This window comes from Hemiscyllium ocellatum, chromosome 28, assembly GCF_020745735.1.
Source record: "Hemiscyllium ocellatum isolate sHemOce1 chromosome 28, sHemOce1.pat.X.cur, whole genome shotgun sequence".
NCBI classification, from domain to species: Eukaryota; Metazoa; Chordata; class Chondrichthyes; order Orectolobiformes; family Hemiscylliidae; genus Hemiscyllium; species Hemiscyllium ocellatum.
The window spans coordinates 8,393,843-8,415,030 of record NC_083428.1 but is presented as its reverse complement, the minus strand read 5'-3'; the positions used below and the strand labels follow the sequence as shown (position 1 = coordinate 8,415,030).

Sequence of the window (21,188 nt, the reverse complement as noted above, 5' to 3'; positions counted from 1 at the left end):
ACTATCAGTTCCTCAGTACCTAACTGGAAAGCTGAGTCTACAGGGCCTGAATACTTCCCTGCACCCTCCCCCCAACCCCGCACAGAGCTGTGCTCTCAGTCCAACGCTGTTCACCCTGCTGACATACAACTGTGCAGCAGCTCACAGCTCAAATCTTATCATTAAGTTCACTGATGCCATGACTGTAGTGGATCTCATAAGCAGGAACAATGAGTCAGCATACAGAGAGGGGGTGCATCGGCTAATGGATTGGTGCAGAGCCAACAACCTGTCTCTGAACATGGACAAAACAAAGGAGATGGTTGTTGACTTCAGGAGGGCTTGGAGCTACTACTGTCCGCTTGACATCAACAGCTCCCCTGTGGAGTTGGTGAAGAGCATCAAATTTATTAGCTTCCACCTGGCAGAGAAACTTACCTGTTCCCTCAACACCAACTCCATAGCCAAGGAAGCCCAGCAGTGTCTCTACTTTCTGCACAGGTTGAGGAAAGCCCAACTCCCAACCCCCTCCATCCTCACCATATTCTACAAATGGTTCATTGAGAGTACCCTGAGCAGCTCCATCACTGCCTGGTTTGGGGATTGCACCGTCTCTAAATGTAAGACCCTACAATGGATAGTGAGGACAGCTGAAAAGATCATCGAGGTCTCTCTTCCCTCATTACAGACGTTTTACACCACACGCTGCATCCGCAAGGCTAACAGCATTGTGGATGACCCCACACATCCCTCATTCAAACTCTTGTCCCTCCTGCCATCTAGCAGAAGATACAAGAGCGTTCGGTCTCTCATGGCAAGATTGTGCAACAGTTTATTCCCCCAAGCCATCAGACTCCTTAACACTGTGTGATCACAATATTCCATCTGCAATTCTTTACATGACTGTTTGAATTGTTGCTAAAACAATGGTTTATTAATGATCATTCATTATTAGAGTGTAATTTGTCCACCACTGTGCTTGTTGTTTTGTCAGGAATTACTGTGCTGTTTTGCACTTTTATTATGCACTTTATGCTGTCCTGTTTATGACTGTACTCTCGTGTAATTTGTGCTGTCCATGTAGTACCTTGGTCCTGGAGGAATGCAGTCTCATTCTTTGCTGTATCAGTTCTACATGGTAGAAATGACAAATAAAGCTACTCTTGATTCAAGGCACCTTCAACAGCACCTTCCAAACCTGTGATTTCTACCAGCCAATGAATGTATGGGATCACCTCTGCCTACACATTTCCATCCAAGTCTCTCACTATCCTTACTTGACGCTATATTACCATTCCTTTGTTGTGACTAGGTCAAGATCTTGGAGCTCCCTTCTTAGCAGCAATGTGAATGTTTCTACATCCCAAAGACAGCAGTGGTTCAAGAGGAAGCTCACTACTACCTGTTCCAAGGCAATAAATGCTGACCTAACTAGTGGCCCCCAAATCTCATGAATGAATAAAATAAAATGTGAAATCTCAGTGATGTCTCATTACAATTTTAGGTCTACCATTTTATCCCCAGCTGGCAAGTGAGTTCAAGAGAACTGGTAATCACGAATCCCCCGACACTAGTGCTATAAAGTTGCCTGGAAGATCATAATTTGCACAACAATGCCCTTCAGACTGTGGGTTCAGCTGAGTTGGACTGTTGTCACTACGTGGCACACTATTATTAACAGTTAGAATCATAGATTCATATAGCCCACAGATTCATATCAGACCTTTTGGTCCAACTTGACCAGACAGCCCAATCTGACCTCGTCACATTTGCTAGCATTTGATCTATGTCTGTCTAAACCCTTCCTATTTAAATACCCATCTCAATGCCTTTTAAATGTTGTAATTATATCTGCCTTCACTTCCTCTGGCAGCTCGTTCCATACACACACCATCATCTGCATGAAAAAGTAGCCGCTTGGGTCCCTTTTAAATATTTTCCCTCTCACCTGAAATCTGTGCCCTCTAGATTTGGACGATTCCACCCTAGGAAAAACACCTTGGCTATTCACCCTATCCATGCCCCACATGATTTTATAAACCTCTAAGGTCATCGCTCAGCCAATGGATGTTATTTAGAATGGAGATAAGGAGAAACGTCATCAGCCAGAGAGTGGTGAATCTTTGGAATTCATTGCCACAGAAGGATGTGGAGGCCAGGTCATTAAGTATATTTAAGACTGAGATAGATAGGTTGTTGAGGATCAAGGATTACAAGGCGAAAGGAGGAGAATGGGGTTGAGAAATTTATCAGCCATGATTGAATGGCGGAGCAGACTCGATGGGCTGAATGGCCTAATTTCTGCTCCTATGTCTTATGGTCAGCCTCCACTCCAGGGAATAAAGCCCCAGTCTCTCCATGATGCTTAAACAGTCCAGTCCTGGCAATATCCTTGCAAATCTTTTCTGCAACCTCTTAACATTAACAACATCTCTCTTATGGAAGGGTGACCAGAATTGTATGCAGTACTTCAAATATGGCCTCATCAATGCCCTATATAGTTTCCTGGCTTTACCTTACAGCCTTTCATAAGTAATGGCACCACATTAGCTAACCTCCAGTCTTCCAGCATCTCACCCATGTCTGTCAGTGATACAAATATCTCAGCAAGGAGCCCAACAATCTCTTCCCTAACTTCCCACAAAGTTGTGGAAAACACCTGATAAGTGCTAGCCCTTAAAATATCCTGTTACTTTAGTCCAATGTTCGGATATACTTTAGAGACAATAAAGGAGAGAAGCTCATTACAGCTGCTTTTAACGTGGGTATATTTTGGATCCTAGTATACTGGGTGTTAATTAAATGCTCTCCATGTTTTCTGGTTGTACAATGTTACTGCTAAGAGGACAAAGGTAAATTACTAGTGCAAACAGTATTCTCTCTCCTGATTACAAATACTGTTGTTTTGGAACCTGAATTAAAATAGCACCAATAAAAAAACTGATATGTTTTCACCCCTTTACGTAAATGACTATACAAAAAAATGATTTAAGAGCAAGCATTTTGATTACTATATATTTAAAAGTTGACATGAAGACTTATGGCAATTTTCTGATTGTTTCTGATTCGATTGTGGAATGAATAGTATTTGAGTATTTTTGTCAACCTGTAGAATGTTACAAAAAAATGTAAAAGGAAAACTAAATTCATCAGCACTACCTTTATGTCTAGAAATGTTTGATAGCCCAAATTGTGGGGCCCGGTGGCTACATTTAAATCAGATGTTAACGCAAAATTATTTTGTTCAGTTTCTCCTAAGTCTTCAAAAAACAGGGAAGGAAGTCATCAAGTAAAAAGGATAGACATGATTTTGACCCCTCATTGTTTTGGCTGACAGGGATTGGTCAGAGTGCTTGGCCAGCCTGGTTTGCAAAATGCACAACATGCCAGAAGGAATTTTATCAGTCCTTTCACCATGCGAGAAGGCAGGAAGGTGGAGATGCCCATATCTTCCTACTGCTGTGCCGTTTTGCAGTGATGAAGAAGTTGTCTACCTGTGCAGCTGCCTACCATTACATGGAGAAGCAGAGTAGTGAAATCTAACAGTCTCCCCTCTCATCGAGAGATGGTTGGGGTCACTCTTGTTTTTGCGTGGAACCTCGTGGCCTATACCACTGTCCCCAGCACAGGTGGCAGATGGTTCATGTGGTAATGGTGCTGCCCATGCACCATGAACCCCCATCCCTATCAACAAGACTAGCCTCTTCTAGTCATTTGAAGTGACCTTGCCCTGGTATTGCAGCCTCGATGCCACTTACCTTAATTTGCTAGCAATTACTTAATTGGACATTGCCAGGTATACAGCAAGTGAAGTGAAACCATGAACCATCACAGTCACCCAGCTTTTGTGTCCAGCAGTCGATCTTCTGTAATACATTCAGCATGTTGTGTTTATTGAAATTTTATGCTAAACTTCACAGCAACAAGACTTTTGGAAAAACAAATCTGCCAGTGAATCACTGGGAAGAATTATTTAGTATGATCATAAAGCCTTTTGGTGAAAATATGTTTGTTATGTTCAATAAAAATAATTATAATACTACCAATTTTGACATTTGTTTTGATACAATTAATTATTTCAAAACTGGACAATGGGAGTGTAAGACACAAACTTGAATCCCTTTGTAAATATTTGAATTTCTGGTGCTTTGTATCTTCCATAAAAATCTGACTTTTTTCCATTTTACAGATCGGCCTTGGCCTAGAATAGATGGCAGACAATGTCAACAACTAACAATATAGCACAAGCACGGAAACTCGTGGAACAACTGAGGATTGAAGCAGGCATTGAGAGGATCAAGGTAAAATGATTTGACGAAAGCAGGAAGGACTGCTAAATAATTAAGTTGTGTTAAGAATGAAAATGCAGTGTGTTTAAGCAAGTCAATTAGTGTAGATAATCGCAAAATAATTCCAATTTTTACTCATCAGGGTTGGCACCATTTAGAAAGAGAAATATGGTCTTTCAGGTTGATGACACTTCATTAGAAAACTGAAAAGTTAACTCTAATTATATAATAATGGGTAATGCCACATCTAATGAATTTTGTAGCATTTTCTGTTTTTGATTCAGATTTGAATATTCACAATGTTGCTTCTTGTGAAAAATGGGTTAAATCTATTGTATAATTTTTGTATCTCCTCAATTTTTCCTGCTCTCCTGAAAGCATTAACTCTGCTGAGAACAAAGAAAATTACAGCACAGGAAAAGGTCCTTCAGCCCTCCAAGCTCTTTGCCAATCCAGATTCTCTAAACCTGTTGCCTATTTTCCAAGGATCTGTATCCCTCTGCTCCCTGCCCATTCATGTGTCTGTCTAGATACATCTTAAATTATGCTATCGTGCCCGCTTTTACCACCTCCGCTGGCAATCTGTTCATGCACCCACTACCCTCTGCATAAAGAACTTTCTACGCATATTTCCCTTAAATGTTTCCCATCTCAACTGGAATTCGTGACCCCTAGTAATTGAGTCCACCTGTCTGGGGAGAAAGCTTCTTGCTATCCACCCTGTCTATACCTTTCATGATTTTGTAGACCTCAATCAGGTCCTCCCTCAACCTTCGTCTTTCTAAAGAAAATAATCCTAATCTACTCAACCTCCCTTAATAGTTAGCATCTTCCATACCAGGCAACATCCTGGTGAACCTCCTCTGTACCCTCTCCAAACCATCCACGTCAGTTTGGTAATGTTTCTGGTAATAATTTTTGTTATCTTTATAAATGATCTAGAGGAAGGACTTGAAAGCTGGGTAAGCAAGTTTGCGGATGACACAAAAGTCGGTGGAGTTGTGGATAGTGAGGAAGGAAGTGGTAGGTTACAGCGGGATATAGATAAGTTGCAGAGCTGGGCGGAAATGTGGCAAATGGAATTCAATGTAGCTAAGTGCGAAGTCGTTCACTTTGGTAGGAATAACAAGATGATGGATTACTGGGCTAATGGTAGGCTACTTGGTAGTGTGGATGAGCAGAGGGATCTTGGTGTCTATGTACACAGATCTCTGAAAGTTGCCACCCAGGTAAATAGTGCTGTGAGGAAGGCATATGGTGTACTGGGCTTTATTGGCAGAGGAATTGAGTTCCGGAGTCCTGAGGTCATGTTGCAGTTGTATAAGACTCTGGTGAGGCCTCATCTGGAGTATTGTGTGCAGTTTTGGTCGCCATACTATAGGAAGGATGTGGAAGCTTTAGAACGAGTGCAGAGGAGGTTTACCAGGATGTTGCCTGGAATGGTAGGAAAATCTTATGAGGAAAGGCTGAGGCACTTGGGGCTGTTCTCATTGGAGAAGAGAAGGTTTAGGGGAGATCTGATAGAAGTGTATAAGATGATTAGGGGTTTAGATAGGGTAGATACTAAGAACCTTTTACCGCTAATGGAGTCAGGTGTTACTAGGGGACATAGCTTTAAATTAAGGGGTGGTAGGTATAGGACAGATGTTAGGGGTAGATTCTTCACACAGCGGGTTGTGAGTTCATGGAATGCCCTGCCCGTATCAGTGGTGAACTCTCCTTCTTTATGTTCATTTAAGCGGGCATTGGATAGGCATTTGGAAGTTATTGGGCTAGTATAGGTTAGGTAGGATTCGGTCGGCGCAACATCGAGGGCCGAAGGGCCTGTACTGCGCTGTATCCTTCTATGTTCTATGTTCTATGTGGTGACCAGAACTGTATGCAGTACTCCAAATGTGGCCGAACCAAAGTCCTATACAACTGTAACATGACCTGCCAACTCTTATACTCAGTACCCAATCTGATGAAGGAAAGCATGCCATATGCCTTCTTGACCACTTTATCAATCTGCGTTGCCACCTTCATGGTACAGTGAACCTGAACGCCCAGATCTCTCTGTACATCAATTTTCCCCAGGGCTTTTCCATTTACTGTATAATTCGCTTGAGAATTGGATCTTCCAAAATGCATCACTTCGCATTTGCCCAGATTGAACTCTATCTGCCATTTTTCCGCTCAACTTTACAATATGTCTATATTCTGCTGTACTTTCTGACAGTCCCCTTTACTATCTGCTACTCTACCAATCCTAGTGTCATCTGCAAACTTGCTAAATAGACCATCTATACCTTCCTCCAGATCATTTATGTATATCACAAACAACAGTGAGTCCCAGCACGCATCCCTGTGGAACACCACTGGTCACAGTTCTCCTCCATTTTGAGAAACTCCCTTCCAATTACATTCTTTGTCTCCTGTTGCCCAGCCAGTTCTTTATCCATCTAGCTAGTACACCCTGGACCTCATGCAACTTCACTTTCTCCATCAGCCTACCATGGGGAACCTTATCAAATGCCTTATTGAAGTCCATGTCTATGACATCTACAGTCCTTCCCTCAACTTTGTCACTTCCTCAAAGGATTATATTAAGTTGATAAGACATGACCTTCCTTGCACAAACCATGCTGCCTGTCACTGATCAGCCCATTTTCTTTCAAGTGTAAATAGATCCTATCCCTCTATATCTTCTCCAGCACCTTCCCTACCATTGACACCAGGCTTACTGATTTATACAGTAGAACCTTGATTATCCGAATGAGATGGACAGGGAGTATTTTGTTTGGATAATTAATCATTGAAATAGCCAGAAACTAGTGGTAATTTGAGTGCCGGTTATCCAAACATCTCTCGGTAATCTGGCAATGCATGCCATAATGCCATTTAACCAATAACTGATCTATCGTAAACAAGCGGTAATTTGAGTTCTGGTTTTCAAACATTTCTCAATTGACCAGCCATAATACCATTTCACTGATAAATCAATGCTGAGTTGCCTTATACCGTTTTACGGGACCCTGAGATCTTGTTCAGATAATCCAAAATTTGGATAATTGGTGTTCGGATAATCAAGGTTGTACTGTAATTATCTTTTTTTTCTCTTGCTACCCTCCTTAAATAAGGGGACAACATTAGCAATTCTCCAGGACCTCATCCGTGTTCAAGGATGCTGCAAAAATATCTGTTAAGGCCCCAGCTATTTCCTCCCTGCTTCCCTCAGTGACCTGGGAACTTTTCCACCTTTATGCCTGTTAGAGTGCCAAACACTTCCTCCTTCCTTATGTCGACTTGTACTAGAATAATCAAATATCTATCCTGAACCTCGACATCCGTCGTGTCCCTCTCCTTGGTAAATACCAATGCAAAGTACTCATCAAGAATCTCACCTATTTTCTCTGACTCCACGCATAACCTTCCTCCTCTGTCCTTGAGTGGGCCAATCCTTTAGGAGAAAGTGAGGACTGCAGATGCTGGAGATCAGAGCTGAAAATGTGTTGCTGGAAAAGCGCAGCAGGTCAGGCAGCATCCAAGGAGCAGGAGAATCGACGTTTCGGGCATGAGCCCTTCTTCAGGAATGAGGAAAGTGTGCCAAGCAGGCTAAGGTAAAAGGTAGGGAGGAGGGATTGCAGAGATGAGTTTGGTACCAACGCCCCTCCCCCAAGTCCCTCCTCCCTACCCTTTATCTTATCCTGCTTGGCACACTTTCCTCATTCCTGAAGAAGGGCTCATGCCCGAAATGTCGATTCTCCTGCTCCTTGGATGCTGCCTGACCTGCGCTTTTCCAGCAACACATTTTCAGCGCTGGGCCAATCCTTTCTCTACTTACTGTCTCCTCCTTATATATGAATAAAAGTTTTTGCGATTTTCCTTAACCCTGTTTGAGAAAGATATGTTATGGCCTCTTTTAACCCTCTTAATTCCTCATTTCAGATTGGTCCTACTTTCGCAATATTCTTCAAAAGCTTTGTCTGTTTTCAGTCACCTAGACGTTATATATTGAATGTAGGTTTGCTGCTGATCTGGAAGGTTTGTTTTCAGATGTTTCGTCACCATTCTAGGTAACGTCTTTGTGAGCCTCGGGATGAATACATGTTCAAAAAGACCAGGTACTCAATGAACACAGTCTGCCGATTTCTCAGCAACAAACACAAACAAGCAGACAAAACATGTCCAGAAACCCTAGCCACTCTCCCTGCATCAAAGACATCTCATAAATGACTACAGAACTACTCAGACCCCTTGGCATCATGGTTACCCACAAAGCTACCAACACATGAAAAGAGCAGCTAATGAACTTAAAAGACCCTATACTGACAACAACAAAACTAATGTCATTTACAAAATACCTTGCAAGAACTGTAACAAACACTACATTGGACAAACAGGCAAAAAAACTAGCCACCAGGATACATGAACACCAACTAGCCACAAAAAGACATGACCCACTCTCACTAGAATCCTTACATACAGATGAGGAAGGACACCACTTCGACTGGGACAACATGTCCATCCTAGGACAAGCCAAACAGAGACATGCACGAGAATTCCTAGAAGCATGGCATTCCAACTGGAACTCTATCAACAAACACATTGACTTGGGTCCCATTTACCACCCCTGAGGAAAAAAGAACAGGAAATTACATCACCACAGGAAATTACATCGCCAACCCAAGGACGTCCAAACATATAAATAAAAAGTGGGCTACACCACCAGTGCCTCATGCGGACTCTCACTAAAGATGTTACCTCGTATGGTGATGAAACGTCTGAAAACTAACCTTCCAGCTTAGCGAGCAAACCTACATCCAGAATCTGAACTACAAATCTTCTCAAAGCTCACTAGCACCTTATGTATGCTTCCTTTTTCTTCTTCATTAGTCTCAGAGTTTTGCCTGTCATTCATGGATCCCTAATCTTGCCATTTTTGTCCCTCATTTTCACAGGGACATGTCTGTCCTGCACTCTAATGAACCTCTCTTTAAAAGCCTCCCACATATCAAATGTTGATTTAACTTCAAATAGCTGTTCCCAATCCACATTCCTCAGTTCCTGCTGAATTTTGCGATAGTTGGCCTTCCCCCAATTTAGCGCACTTCCTTTCGGACCACTATCGACTTTGTCCATGAGAATTCTAAAACTTACAGAATTGTGAAAACTATACCCAAAGTAATCTCCTACTGAAACTTCAACTGCCTGGCTAGGCTCATTTCTCAGCACCAGGTCCAGTATGGCCCCTTCCCGAGGTGGACTATTTACACACTACTCTATAAAACCCTCCTGGATGCTTCTTACAAATTCTGCTCCAGCTAACCCTGTAACACTAAGTTAATCCCAGTCAGTGTTGGGAACATTAAAATCTCCCATCCCTGTTGTTCCTACATCTTTCCATAATCTATCTACATATTTATACCTCTATCTCACGCTTGCTGTTGGGAAGACCGTAGTACAACCCCAACATTGTTACCCTACCCTTCCTATTTCTGAGCTCTGCTCATATTGCCTCACTGCTCAAGTCCTCGAAAGTGCCCTCCTTCAGCACAGCTGTGATCTCCTCTCTAACCAGTAATGCAATTCTTCTAACCTTTTTAGTCCCTCTCTATCCTGCCTGAAGCATCTATATCCTGGGATGCTTAGTTGCCAATGTTGCACTTCTCTCAATCAAGTCTCAATAATAGATGAGATGCTGTTACTTGGGCATGTGCAGTTCATATTTAACTCACTAGCTATTATTAATGTGTCTATCTTGACAGTAGAGAGTAATTAAACTACTTGGAGACATCATTGGAGAGCTTCATTTTGTCACGCTCAGAATTTATATGTACACTACAAAGTAAGGTACACTGAATTGGAATCGTGGAAGAGTCCAAATTGATTTTTCATTGCTATGCTGTCAAGCTAATGGTCAATTATAGATTTCCTACTAACACCCTGGGGTGAGATCAACTAATTCAGCAAAAGTGAATGATCAGTCTCGGAATCTTTTCTGATTTGTGTTTCTCATATTTATTGGGTGAATGCGCAAAGCCATTGAGGGAGTCTACTGCTTGGTTAGATTAGATTCCCTCCAGTGTGGAAACCGGCCCTTCGGTCCAACAAGTCCACACTGACCCTCCGAAGAGCAACCCACCCAGACCCATTCCCCTACATTCAGTATGAGAGAGACTTTAAAATGTGTATTGCAAATCAAATCCTTATGAAATAAAATTGTCCAATACTAAATTATTTAGTTGACATAGTATTCATTTGAACAGTGTCCACTACATTTTTCCCTGTATGCTAGCTCCTGAACTCCCCTTTCCTTAAAGTAGAGATTCCACATTAATTTGCAAGACATTCAGCTATTCTGGTTCATGGTAAGTTGAGTATGCCTATTTTGCAGATTCATAAACTATTCTTTCTCCTCTTGCCGTGCTTCCTTGCAGTCCACTTGTCCCTCCCCTTTGCCAATCTTGGTTTCCCATCCCTACCTATAGGCCAACTCTTTTCCATACACCCCACTTTGTCCTTGCTGTTTCCACTCACCACCCCAGTGCTGATCCAGTCTCAGGTTTCATGCCTGTGTTTCCTTCTGACTGGTTCATTGTGAGATATACATCTTTCTCTTTCTGCAGTATGAGAATCCAAATACACTAGAAAGCTATGTAACAGAAAGTGAATGCATGATTGAAAAAACTCCCCAGCTGTATTTCTCAGCGCAAATTGAATCCTGACTTTGAATCATGCAAACATCAGCATTGGAAGGGGTCACTTCAGCCATTGTGCTTATATTGGCTGTTTGAAAGAGTTTTCCAATTAGTTTCACTCCCCTTTTCTCCCATAACTTGCAATTAATTTTTTCATTTTAACCAGTTTGTTTTTGAAGTTGCGAATAAATCGCTTTTTCAGGCAGTGCACTTCCAATGCATTCTGTAGTTTTATACAATCAAGAATTCCATTTCTGCTTAAACTGTAGCCCTGCTTTCATTTGTGTTGCATTTCTTAAAATATAATTTTGCATTTTTCTGCAAATTTTGCCTGAAGGAAGCTTTATTTCTTTGCTGGAGTTAGTGCCAGTCACACAATGAAAGAGATTAATGCTTAACGCAAACACCAGAAATGTTTTTCAATCATATTTTTAGCTATCATTGAGCAATATGTTTTTTTTCAGTTTAACTTCTCTTTTATTTTTTAACATTACTTAAACACCACTGCTTGACTCCTGAGGTTCTGTACTTTAATTTGCCTATTTAAATCAAAGCCTGGCAGGCAAAGCATACAACAGTCTGGAGTCTGGAGCCAGTTAATGACTTGTAACTCTCAAACTCTAAGCAGTCTGTGTTCTGAACTAGACAGTGGATCCCACCTATTTGAGTCATGCAAATTATTTCAAATTCAGTTGCTTCCTTCTCTGTAAAAGAAATTACTCTAATAAATGTGTTTCTATTAATTGAAATTATGGAAATTTTCCAAGAAGTGGGGTTGAATGACTGGATTCTGATAACCTTTCAGTTTTATTGCCATTTTGACTGCAGAGTTTTTCAAGATTTAATCATTATTGTACACGTTTGGGCCAAATCGAGGCAGCATGCATAAAAGTCCTATTGGCAAATGGATGTTGCAGCACGTTCAATTATATCTTTCAACATTAACCTGTTTAGATTGGAATGCAAAGCACATTATGCTGATAATCTAGTTGATTATAAAAATCCCACTACATTTTAAGCTCATAAAATGTAGGAGCAAGAGTAGGCCATTCAGCCCACTTAATCTGCTCCAACATTCAATGAGATCATGGCTGATCTGATCATTCTCAACACCCTTCCTGATAACTCTTTATGCCTTTACTGATTATATCTGTCTGTTACAGCCTTGAATATATTTAATGACTCAACTTTGATAGGTCTCTGCAATAAAGAATTCCACAAATTCATTGCCCTCTGAGAAAAGAAATTCTTTGTCTCTGTCTTAAACTTGTGACCCCTTTACTCTGAGATTATGTCCTCTGGCCCTACAGCCCCCCACAAAGAGGAACAACTTTTCTGCATCCATCGTGTCAAGTCCCCTAAGAAACATGTACGTTTCAATAAGATCGCCTCTCATTCTTATAAATTCCAATGAGTACTAACCACTCCACCTACCCTACCCAATGTCTTTGCCAATATTTGCTCAAGAATCAATAACCAAAAACATGTCATTTTTTAAATTTCTATTTATATGAGCTGACTGTGCACAAATTGGTTCTGTTTTCTACACTGTAACTGTGACAAAAAGTTAGTTGATTGTTAAACACTTGAAACATCTTGAAGTTGTGAAATAAATTTTATAAATAGAAATCTATCTGTTTTTCAAATACTTGGGCAGTGTAAACTAAGTTTGGTCACTGGTTTCTGCTGTTAGTTGATCTCAGCTCTGAAAGCAATAGGAATGGTTTAATTGTATGCAGTGCTACTGGGAATACACAATGGTTTTATTCCTGCTTATCTAATGTACCTTGCATGAAGTGTACATGATCCATAGATTCAAAAACCAACTACTTTCATCCAGATGTCTCAGTCCACACACTGGAGGTTGACCTCTTAAACAAGGCAGGTTTAAACTGAACTTTTGAATACAGAACAGGCAGCTTTTGGCCCTCCCTAATTATTGGCAAGCAAAAGGTCTCTTTCACTAGTCCACAGACCAATCAACTACTTATTGCCAACAAGAGCTGCATCAGTATACACCCTTGGCTCCAGATGGTCTGCAAATCTGAATTTCAATTGCTGCTTGCTCAAACGTTGTTTATAATGCCTGCCGTGGGTATCAGTTTACTTGCTTTCAAACAGCAACCACTCTTTCAAATACTTGTTTGCAAAAGTGTTCCTTCTCATTTAAGTCTGCCGTTTTTAAAAACACAGAAATAAAAAGACATGGTCCCTGCATGAGTAACAAGAAACAAAGTGCATGTGCCTATACAATTTTTAAAAGCTGGCTACTGGAGGTGATGGTAAGTATACAGCTTGTACACTTGGATTGCAACTGGTATAACCAACATATTGCTATGCTAAAATGTGAAGCTTTGATGTTTGAGTGTCATTTGAGTTGAGATCATTTAATGACACTCTCATGATACTGCAATATCAATATAAATAATTTTGACAACTGTTTTTCAGTTGCATGTGAGCTTGGCATGTAGGATACAGTCCCATGATTGTGAACTGGCTTCTCCTCTAGTAGAGGTTACAGTGAACTAATATTTTCCCTTTAGACAATGTTAAATATATTTAGAGGAATGGAAGTATCACCAGCACAAAACATTACTGGCACATACAGGATGTTATTTACTTCTTATGAAAACTTGTTTTGAGTGGGCCAAAGGACTTGAATGGGTGTACTAGCAGGTGCAGTTATAATTGGCAATGAACAGCTGATCTTGTTTTAGGTCATTATACTTTTTCCTGTTATGCACTGTCTAGTCTTAGTTTAATGTTTGTTTTTTATTTTTTTAACAAATTTTTCAAGAATGGTTTGGAACTGTCAAAACCAAAGAAAATTTGGCATTGAGGATAAATAAGTAAAAATTTCACATCGAGGTTTTTAAGAAGTCTGCTTAACTGCACTCCCTGAATAAGCATATGTAAAAAATAAAATTATTGTCTGAAGGCTGCAGCCTGTTTTTAATTAACAGATCAAATTTCTATAATTTCATAATTTGTGTTTATTTGAAATTGCAAATACTGATTTAATGATCAAGAGATTCTAGAATATTGACAGGTAATTTAGAGATTGCATAATCCATTTTGGAAACTTCAGTCTGGTAAGCTTGACTAGAATGGCATTAATCAGAAAGGAGACAAAGTTAATAGCAGTGTTTGTAGTTCAAGTAAAATGGTGGAAAAGCAGACTTTTCAACTAAAAAATCATGGAATGCCATTTCAGGCCCTGATAGAACATTAACTTTCTTCTTTTGGAGTTTGATTACTAAAACCACTCTTACTTTCTATAGTTTTATTACTTGTCCTCCTCTCCTAAATACAGGAACAAATGCTGAAACTTGTTTCAATGTTTAGTGATGGCTGTCTGGTCATTCGAGTAAAAAATGAGGTCTGCAGATGCTTGAGATCACAGCTGAAAATGTGTTGCTGGTCAAAGCACAGCAGGCCAGGCAGCATCTCAGGAATAGGGAATTCGACATTTCGAGCATAAACCCTTCATCAGGAAATTTTCAGCTGTCTGGTCATTCAACTAATTGTTAAACTGGTCAGATTGTATCAATTTACTGTTAAATTTTGGGGTCGTCCAACTTTAGCCCCAAACCTAAACTCGCTGTAGTGGTTCTGTTCGCCGAGCTGGAAGTTTTTGTTGCAAACGTTTCGTCCCCTGGCTAGGAGACATCATCGGTGCTGTGGAGCCTCCTGCGAAGCGCTTCTTTGATGTTTCTTCCGGCATTTATAGTGGTCTGTCCTTGCCGCTTCCGGGTGTCAGTTTCAACTCTCCGCTGTAGTGATTGGTATATTGAGTCCAGGTCGATGTGTCTGTTGATGGAATTTGTGGATGAATGCCATGCCTCTAGGAATTCCCTGGCTGTTCTCTGTCTGGCTTGTCCTATGATAGTGGTGTTTTCCCAGTCGAATTCATGTTGCTTGTTGTCTGAGTGTGTGGCTACTAGGGATAGCTGGTCGTGTCGTTTCGTGGCTAGTTGGTGTTCATGTATGCGGATTGTTAGCTGTCTTCCTGATTGTCCTATATAGTGTTTTGTGCAGTCTTTGCATGGTATTTTATAAACTACATTAGTTTTGCTCATGTTGGGTATTGGCTCCTTTGTTCCAGTAAGTTGTTGTCTGAGCGTGGCTGTTGGTTTGTGTGCCGTTATGAGTCCTAGGGGTCGCAGTAGTCTGGCTGTCAGTTCTGAAACGCTCCTGATGTATGGTAGTGTGGCTAGTCCTTTTGGTTGTGGCATGTCCTCGTTCCGTGGTCTATCTCTTAGGCATCTGTTGATAAAGTTGCGCGGGTATCCGTTTTTGGCGAATACCTTGTATAGGTGTTCCTCTTCCTCTTTTCGCAGTTCTGGTGTACTGCAGTGTGTTGTAGCTCTTTTGAATAGTGTCCTGATGCAGCTTCGTTTGTGTGTGTTGGGGTGGTTACTTTCATAGTTTAGGACTTGGTCTGTGTGTGTTGTTTTCCTGTGTACCCTTGTGGTGAATTCTCCATTCGATGTTCTCTGTACTATCACGTCTAGGAATGGGAGTTGGCTATCCTTTTCTACTTCTCTCGTGAATCGGATGCCTGTGAGTGTGGCGTTGATGATCCGGTGTGTTTTTTCTATTTCCGTGTTTTTGATGATTACAAAGGTGTCATCAACATATCTGATCCAGAGTTTGGGTTGGATTTGTGGTATGGCTGTATGTTCTAACCTTTGCATAACTGCCTCTGCTATGAGTCCCGAGATTGGTGATCCCATGGGTGTTCCGTTGATTTGTTCGTATATCTGATTGTTGAATGTAAAGTGTGTAGTGAGGCATAGGTCCAGTAGTTTAAGTATGCCGTCTTTGTTGATAGGTTCGGCCTCCTGTTTTCTGTTATGTATGTCCAGTAGGTTGGCTATTGTTTCTCTGGCTAGGGTTTTGTCAATCGAAGTGAACAGTGCTGTCGACTGGGAATTCGACTGGGAAAACACTACTATCATAGGGCAAGCCAGACAGAGAACAGCCAGGGAATTCCTAGAGGCATGGCATTTATCCACAAATTCCATCAACAGACACATCGACCTGGACTCAATATACCAATCACTACAGCGGAGAGCTGAAACTGACACCCGGAAGCGGCAAGGACAGACCACTATAAATGCCGGAAGAAACATCAAAGAAGCGCTTCGCAGGAGGCTCCACAGCACTGATGATGTCTCCTAGCCGGGGACGAAATGTTTGCAACGAAAACTTCCAGCTCGGCGAACAGAACCACTACAACAAGCACCCGAGCTACAAATTTTCGCACAAACTCTGAACTCGCTGTCGTGACACTTCTAGCAGAAGGTACTTGTTTGCTGTCAGGAACAAAATGAAAATTCCAGCTGATACCTTTCCTCTACAAATCTTGGAGAAACTGGAATGGGTTTTAATGCTACCCCAAACGCACACAAATCCAAGGACAGTATGATACCTTTTTGATGTTTTTGATTTATTGCTTCACTTTTTGTGGTGCATTTAATTATTTTGCTGTTTCTTTCTCAATTCTGATTTCCCATTGTGTTAGGGAAGGTGGGTATAATTACAACATTTAAAAGATCTCTAGGTGGATTCATGAATAGCAAAGGTTTAGGGGGATATGGGCCAAATGCTGACGATAGGACTAGGTCTGATTGGGGCATTTGGTTGGCGCAGACAAGTTGGACCAAAGGGTTTGTCACCATGCTGTATGCTTCTCTCTGAAAATATTGCAATAATTCTTTTATTTGGTCATGGGGTATGAGTGTTACTGGCTAGTCCAGCACTTATTGCCCAACCTTAATTGCCCAGAGAGCAGTTAAGAATTGATGACATTGCTGTGAATCTGGCGTCAATGTAATGTAGACCACGGCAGATTCCCTTTCTTAAAGCACATTGGTGAATCCTTGATTGAAAACAACATTTGAGATTAAGCCAAAGGAATGCATTTAGGTAGACTGGTACTTAAACATTGAATTAAGAAATTAAATATAATCATCAGAAATAGTTCTGAGTTAGCCGTAAATCCCATTCTCGCAATTTTGGCTCCAATTGTCAAATACATGCAGAAATCCATTAAAATTCCCATGGCACTATTTTAAAAAGGAGCAGGGTTTTTTTTCCCAGTGACCTAGTCAATATTATTCTGCAATCAGTATCATTTAAAGCAAAATCTGGTTATTATTACATTACATTTTGAGAGTTTTTGTATACAAAATGAGCTGCTGCATTTCCTATGTTACAGCGGTGACTGTACTTGAAGAGTATTTAAAGCATTTTGGAATATCCCAAAGTCATGAAAGATGCTACATAAGTGTAGAACAGCAGGTTAACAAAATCAAGGGTATCTGAGTAGTGAAGCAAAAGCTGAATTTAGCAAATTAAAATTTAGGCCAATTCTGTGATATAGTGCCATTTCAATTTTCAAAAAAATGAGAGGACTGCATTAGTTAATGTAGTTTCCTGTCACTATTCATTATTTCAAATGTAACTGCATAGTGTTGATTCTGAGCTAATGCTGTTGGATATCAAAAATGATTCCCACAAAGAGCTGCTGTATGAAATGAGCTCTGCACTTAGTTGATATCTGATGTGGGATTTAAGGAGGATATGGTATTCTTAGGGGTTTTCCAGACTGGAAACTAGTCAGTCTGGTTGGTAGCCAAATCAATTTTTCCTTTTAATTTGCAGACACTGGGATCACCCACTCCAGTACATTCCATACATTCAAGAATTCCTACATCAAGCAAAAATTACTTGGACCATCATATCGGTAAATTCAATGAACAAGTGAATCATCATTGCCAGAGACTGAGAAATTTCAAGTCTGGCTGGCATGTTCACTGCTAAGATTCTTTTCTGTCTGGTGGAAGAACAGTTCCAAACAACCTATGGTGATGTGTTTTGTCTTGTGCCTACAAATTCTTTTCAAACCTGTGATGACAAAAAACACTCAGACTATTCTATTCTTCAGACTTACAAAGGCAAAACCCGCAAACTACAACTACAGAGTAGGTTTATAAAGAGCCTTTTGCAATCTAAGAACATCTCTAAGCACATTTTTTGGCCAGTGGAGTATTTCTATAGTGTGATCGTTGCAACAACACAGGAAAATGTAGCATCCAAATTATGCACAGCATGACTGCACATGAGATGAAGCATCAGTAATTTTTCCTTATTAATATTTTTCAAAAGATAAAGCTTGACCAAAACAGTGTGGGTGAATGCTGTGTATGATGACATGGAATCTATGCCCATTGAGGGCCAGACCAGGATTCAGTTTAAAATGATAGTTTGGTCCATGATGGGCTGACCAGAGTGGAATTTCTATAGGGTGTGACATATTTTGTAGCTTTGTTTTCAATTAAACTCTCAGCCACACTGAACTCATATTCAGTCAACTGTACTAATATTTGACAAGTATTTACAGCTTCCTGCAAAAATTTAATTTTGTTATTCAAACTTATCAGTAAACTTTAATGCACAACTGTTGTCCAAGTACCTTTTGAATCTTAATCTCGCAATTTTTTTCCTTCTTGTTCTGAAGGTTGTTCACTTTTAGATTATGGTTCCTTAACATGTCAATCACCCTCCAATACTTCATCGTTGACCGTCATTGATATATAATCACTGATTGTAAGTTTCAGAAAAGAGTTATCCATTAGGGTATTTCAGGCAAGTCAAAGTCATTGAAATCAATTGTAGCATCACTATATATGAGCTCATTCTTGGTATCGAGCATTTTTTTAAAAAAATGCTCAGCTGCTCATTAACTAAACTAACAGATCTATGGAGGACCACCTTATAAACTTTCAATATCTGATCATTGAGTAAAAAATGAGGTCTGCAGATGCTGGAGATCGCAGCTGAAAATGTGTTGCTGGTTAAAGCACAGCAGGTTAGGCAGCATCTCAGGAATAGGGAATTCGACGTTTCGAGCATAAGCCCTTCATCAGGAATGCTGATCATTGCCATGATAAAGTTGATATTGTTATCAGGGTTCCAGAACAATGAAATACCTGTTGTGTATATGTTGAGAAATTATAAATACAACTGAGAGTACATAGATGACAAAATTTTTTGCAGTTTGTCACAACATATTAATGACCTTTGAGCTCATACAAATACGTGTAAAAAAAAAGGATTCTCACATTTTTGATATCTTACAGCTTTTCTTCTGTATTTGTGAGTAAATTGTCAATGTATTAAATGATCTGAATTAATCCAAGTCCTTTCATGTTTATTGAAGCAAACTAATATTTGCAAGCAAGAGTATCACTGCTCAGTACTTAATGCTAAACTGATCTCTACTATGATGCATCTACTATTTATTCTTACACCACAGGTTAAGGAGGGGATAATCATGTGGAGTTTTCTTTTAATTTCCAGCAGAATAACCAGTTAATAATCAGCATATTGATGCTCTGTAAGAAGCTTGTTATGCTCACGCTGAAAGAGTGACTATTTGGATGAAGGACGAGAGATGGGGTGCCCAGTGAATAGGAGAGCTTAGATAACTTCCTAGCTTCATATGAGTAAGGTATGGGGGTCACTGGTGTCTTGTTGTGGTTGCCCAGTAAGAGGCAAGGAAGGCAGGAAGTTGGAAGCGGGGATAAATATGTAATCAGTTATAGCTTCAGAGTATAATCAGTAATTTTTGAATGATTTTCAACATTTTTTTATAACAGGTATCCAAAGCTGCTGTAGACCTTATGAATTACTGCGAGCAGCATGCCCGAAGTGACCCGCTGATTCTTGGAGTTCCGACGTCTGAGAATCCTTTCAAGGAAAAGAAACCCTGTATCATCCTATAGCTTTGCCCAATGATGGATGAAGTACAGCTCATTCAAACCCAATCAATGATTACCAACAGCAAGAAATATTCAAGTCAATGAATACAGGTGTCTAAATAGAAATGTATTTGTTTTTTAAAATTATAGTTGAATCAGTGGTTGCAAATCTAGCAAAGGGGATTTAGAAATTTCAGCCAATGAGAATTAACTTCACCAGATCAAGCATGGGAGGGGTTTTAAAGGAGAACATTTTGTTATTGATGTGCTTTCTAATGTGTCTACATTTTGACTGGATCATAAGTTGATAGTTTTATTGTTTTTGTTTGGTGAGGGTGGGGCAAAGGGGTGAAATGGAAAAAGAGGATCTGTCGAGTTATACCCATATGAATGGAATTGCATTGTGTGAACTTTGCTGTTAACGTTTGGAATACTTAGACATTTAATTCAGTTTCTGTATTATATGCTAAGTATTTCAAATGTAAAACCAGGAAGAAGTAATTCATTTCCACTACTAATATTTAATGGAAGTTGCAAATAAGGGCACGTTTTATTTACTCCTGCCTTTCAGTTCCTTCAACTTGATCAATACTTTGATTAATTTTGTTGAGTGATGAGAATTTTTCATGAAATAATATTATTGCCACAAGCATTTACGTCTGTTTCAATCAAGGATATGTCAGAAAATGTATTTTAGAAAATTTAACATTGTTAAATTAGTATAGTTTGTGCATCAAAGTTTCCAAGAACTCAACTTTGTTTATGATAGATCAGAAGGAGTTAAACTTCTTGTGCGAAAGCTTTTTGGTTTTAGGTTTTGTGGTGCAGAACTTCTTGCAGTGAACTATAATTTAGACTTATGACTGCCAATTTATATTGAACACTGCATATAGTGGCATCAGTATTGGTTTACAAAATTATATTCACAAGCTTCTAATGTGCATTTGGCTGTAATGCAGAGGTGGAGAGAGACATAAGCTCATTTCTGATCGCTAAGACTGTGCGGAAGAGGAAAGTATTTTGGACTTGACCTTTTATTTTCTACTTTCCTCTGGTGATCTTCAAAACACTGAAATAGCAAAACCATAGATGCTAACCTTTAAAATTGCATAATCAACTCTTGCCTATCTTTGGACATAGATGTTCTGCTTTTTTATTGATTAATCTTTGACTCACTTATTGGGAGAAGTTATTAAAACTATTAATTTTATGAATTTTGGACAAAGCTGTTAAAATCTAGAAAACACAATTTTCAAAGAAATCAGCAAGTACAATAGCATCTCTCTAATTTTACTAAATTCTATTTGAAATACATCGAGAACCCTTTTCGCAGTGCAAAGTTCTTGGCTAGCGCAACCGTGTTTACTTCCTGAATTCGCAAGAAAACTACCAGAATAGAATCCCCAGAACCATTTGTTGAAAGCAAGGATGCATCCTGGCAGAGTGATTTAAAACCAACAAATAGAGTAACA

General features: G+C 39.9%; 1 protein-coding gene across 1 annotated transcript in view; it reads left to right on the top strand.

The window, feature by feature from the left end:
* gng7 (guanine nucleotide binding protein (G protein), gamma 7) overlaps positions 1-20,309 on the top strand; it is a 173,539-nt gene extending 153,230 nt beyond the window's left edge. Inside the window, exons 3-4 of the mRNA XM_060846087.1 lie at positions 4,169-4,280; positions 19,615-20,309. Of these exons, the coding sequence (XP_060702070.1) occupies positions 4,200-4,280; positions 19,615-19,740 (207 nt within the window). The 5' untranslated portion in view covers positions 4,169-4,199 and the 3' untranslated portion in view covers positions 19,741-20,309. The remainder of the gene's footprint in view (positions 1-4,168; positions 4,281-19,614) is intronic.
* The last annotated feature ends 879 nt before the right edge of the window (positions 20,310-21,188 follow it).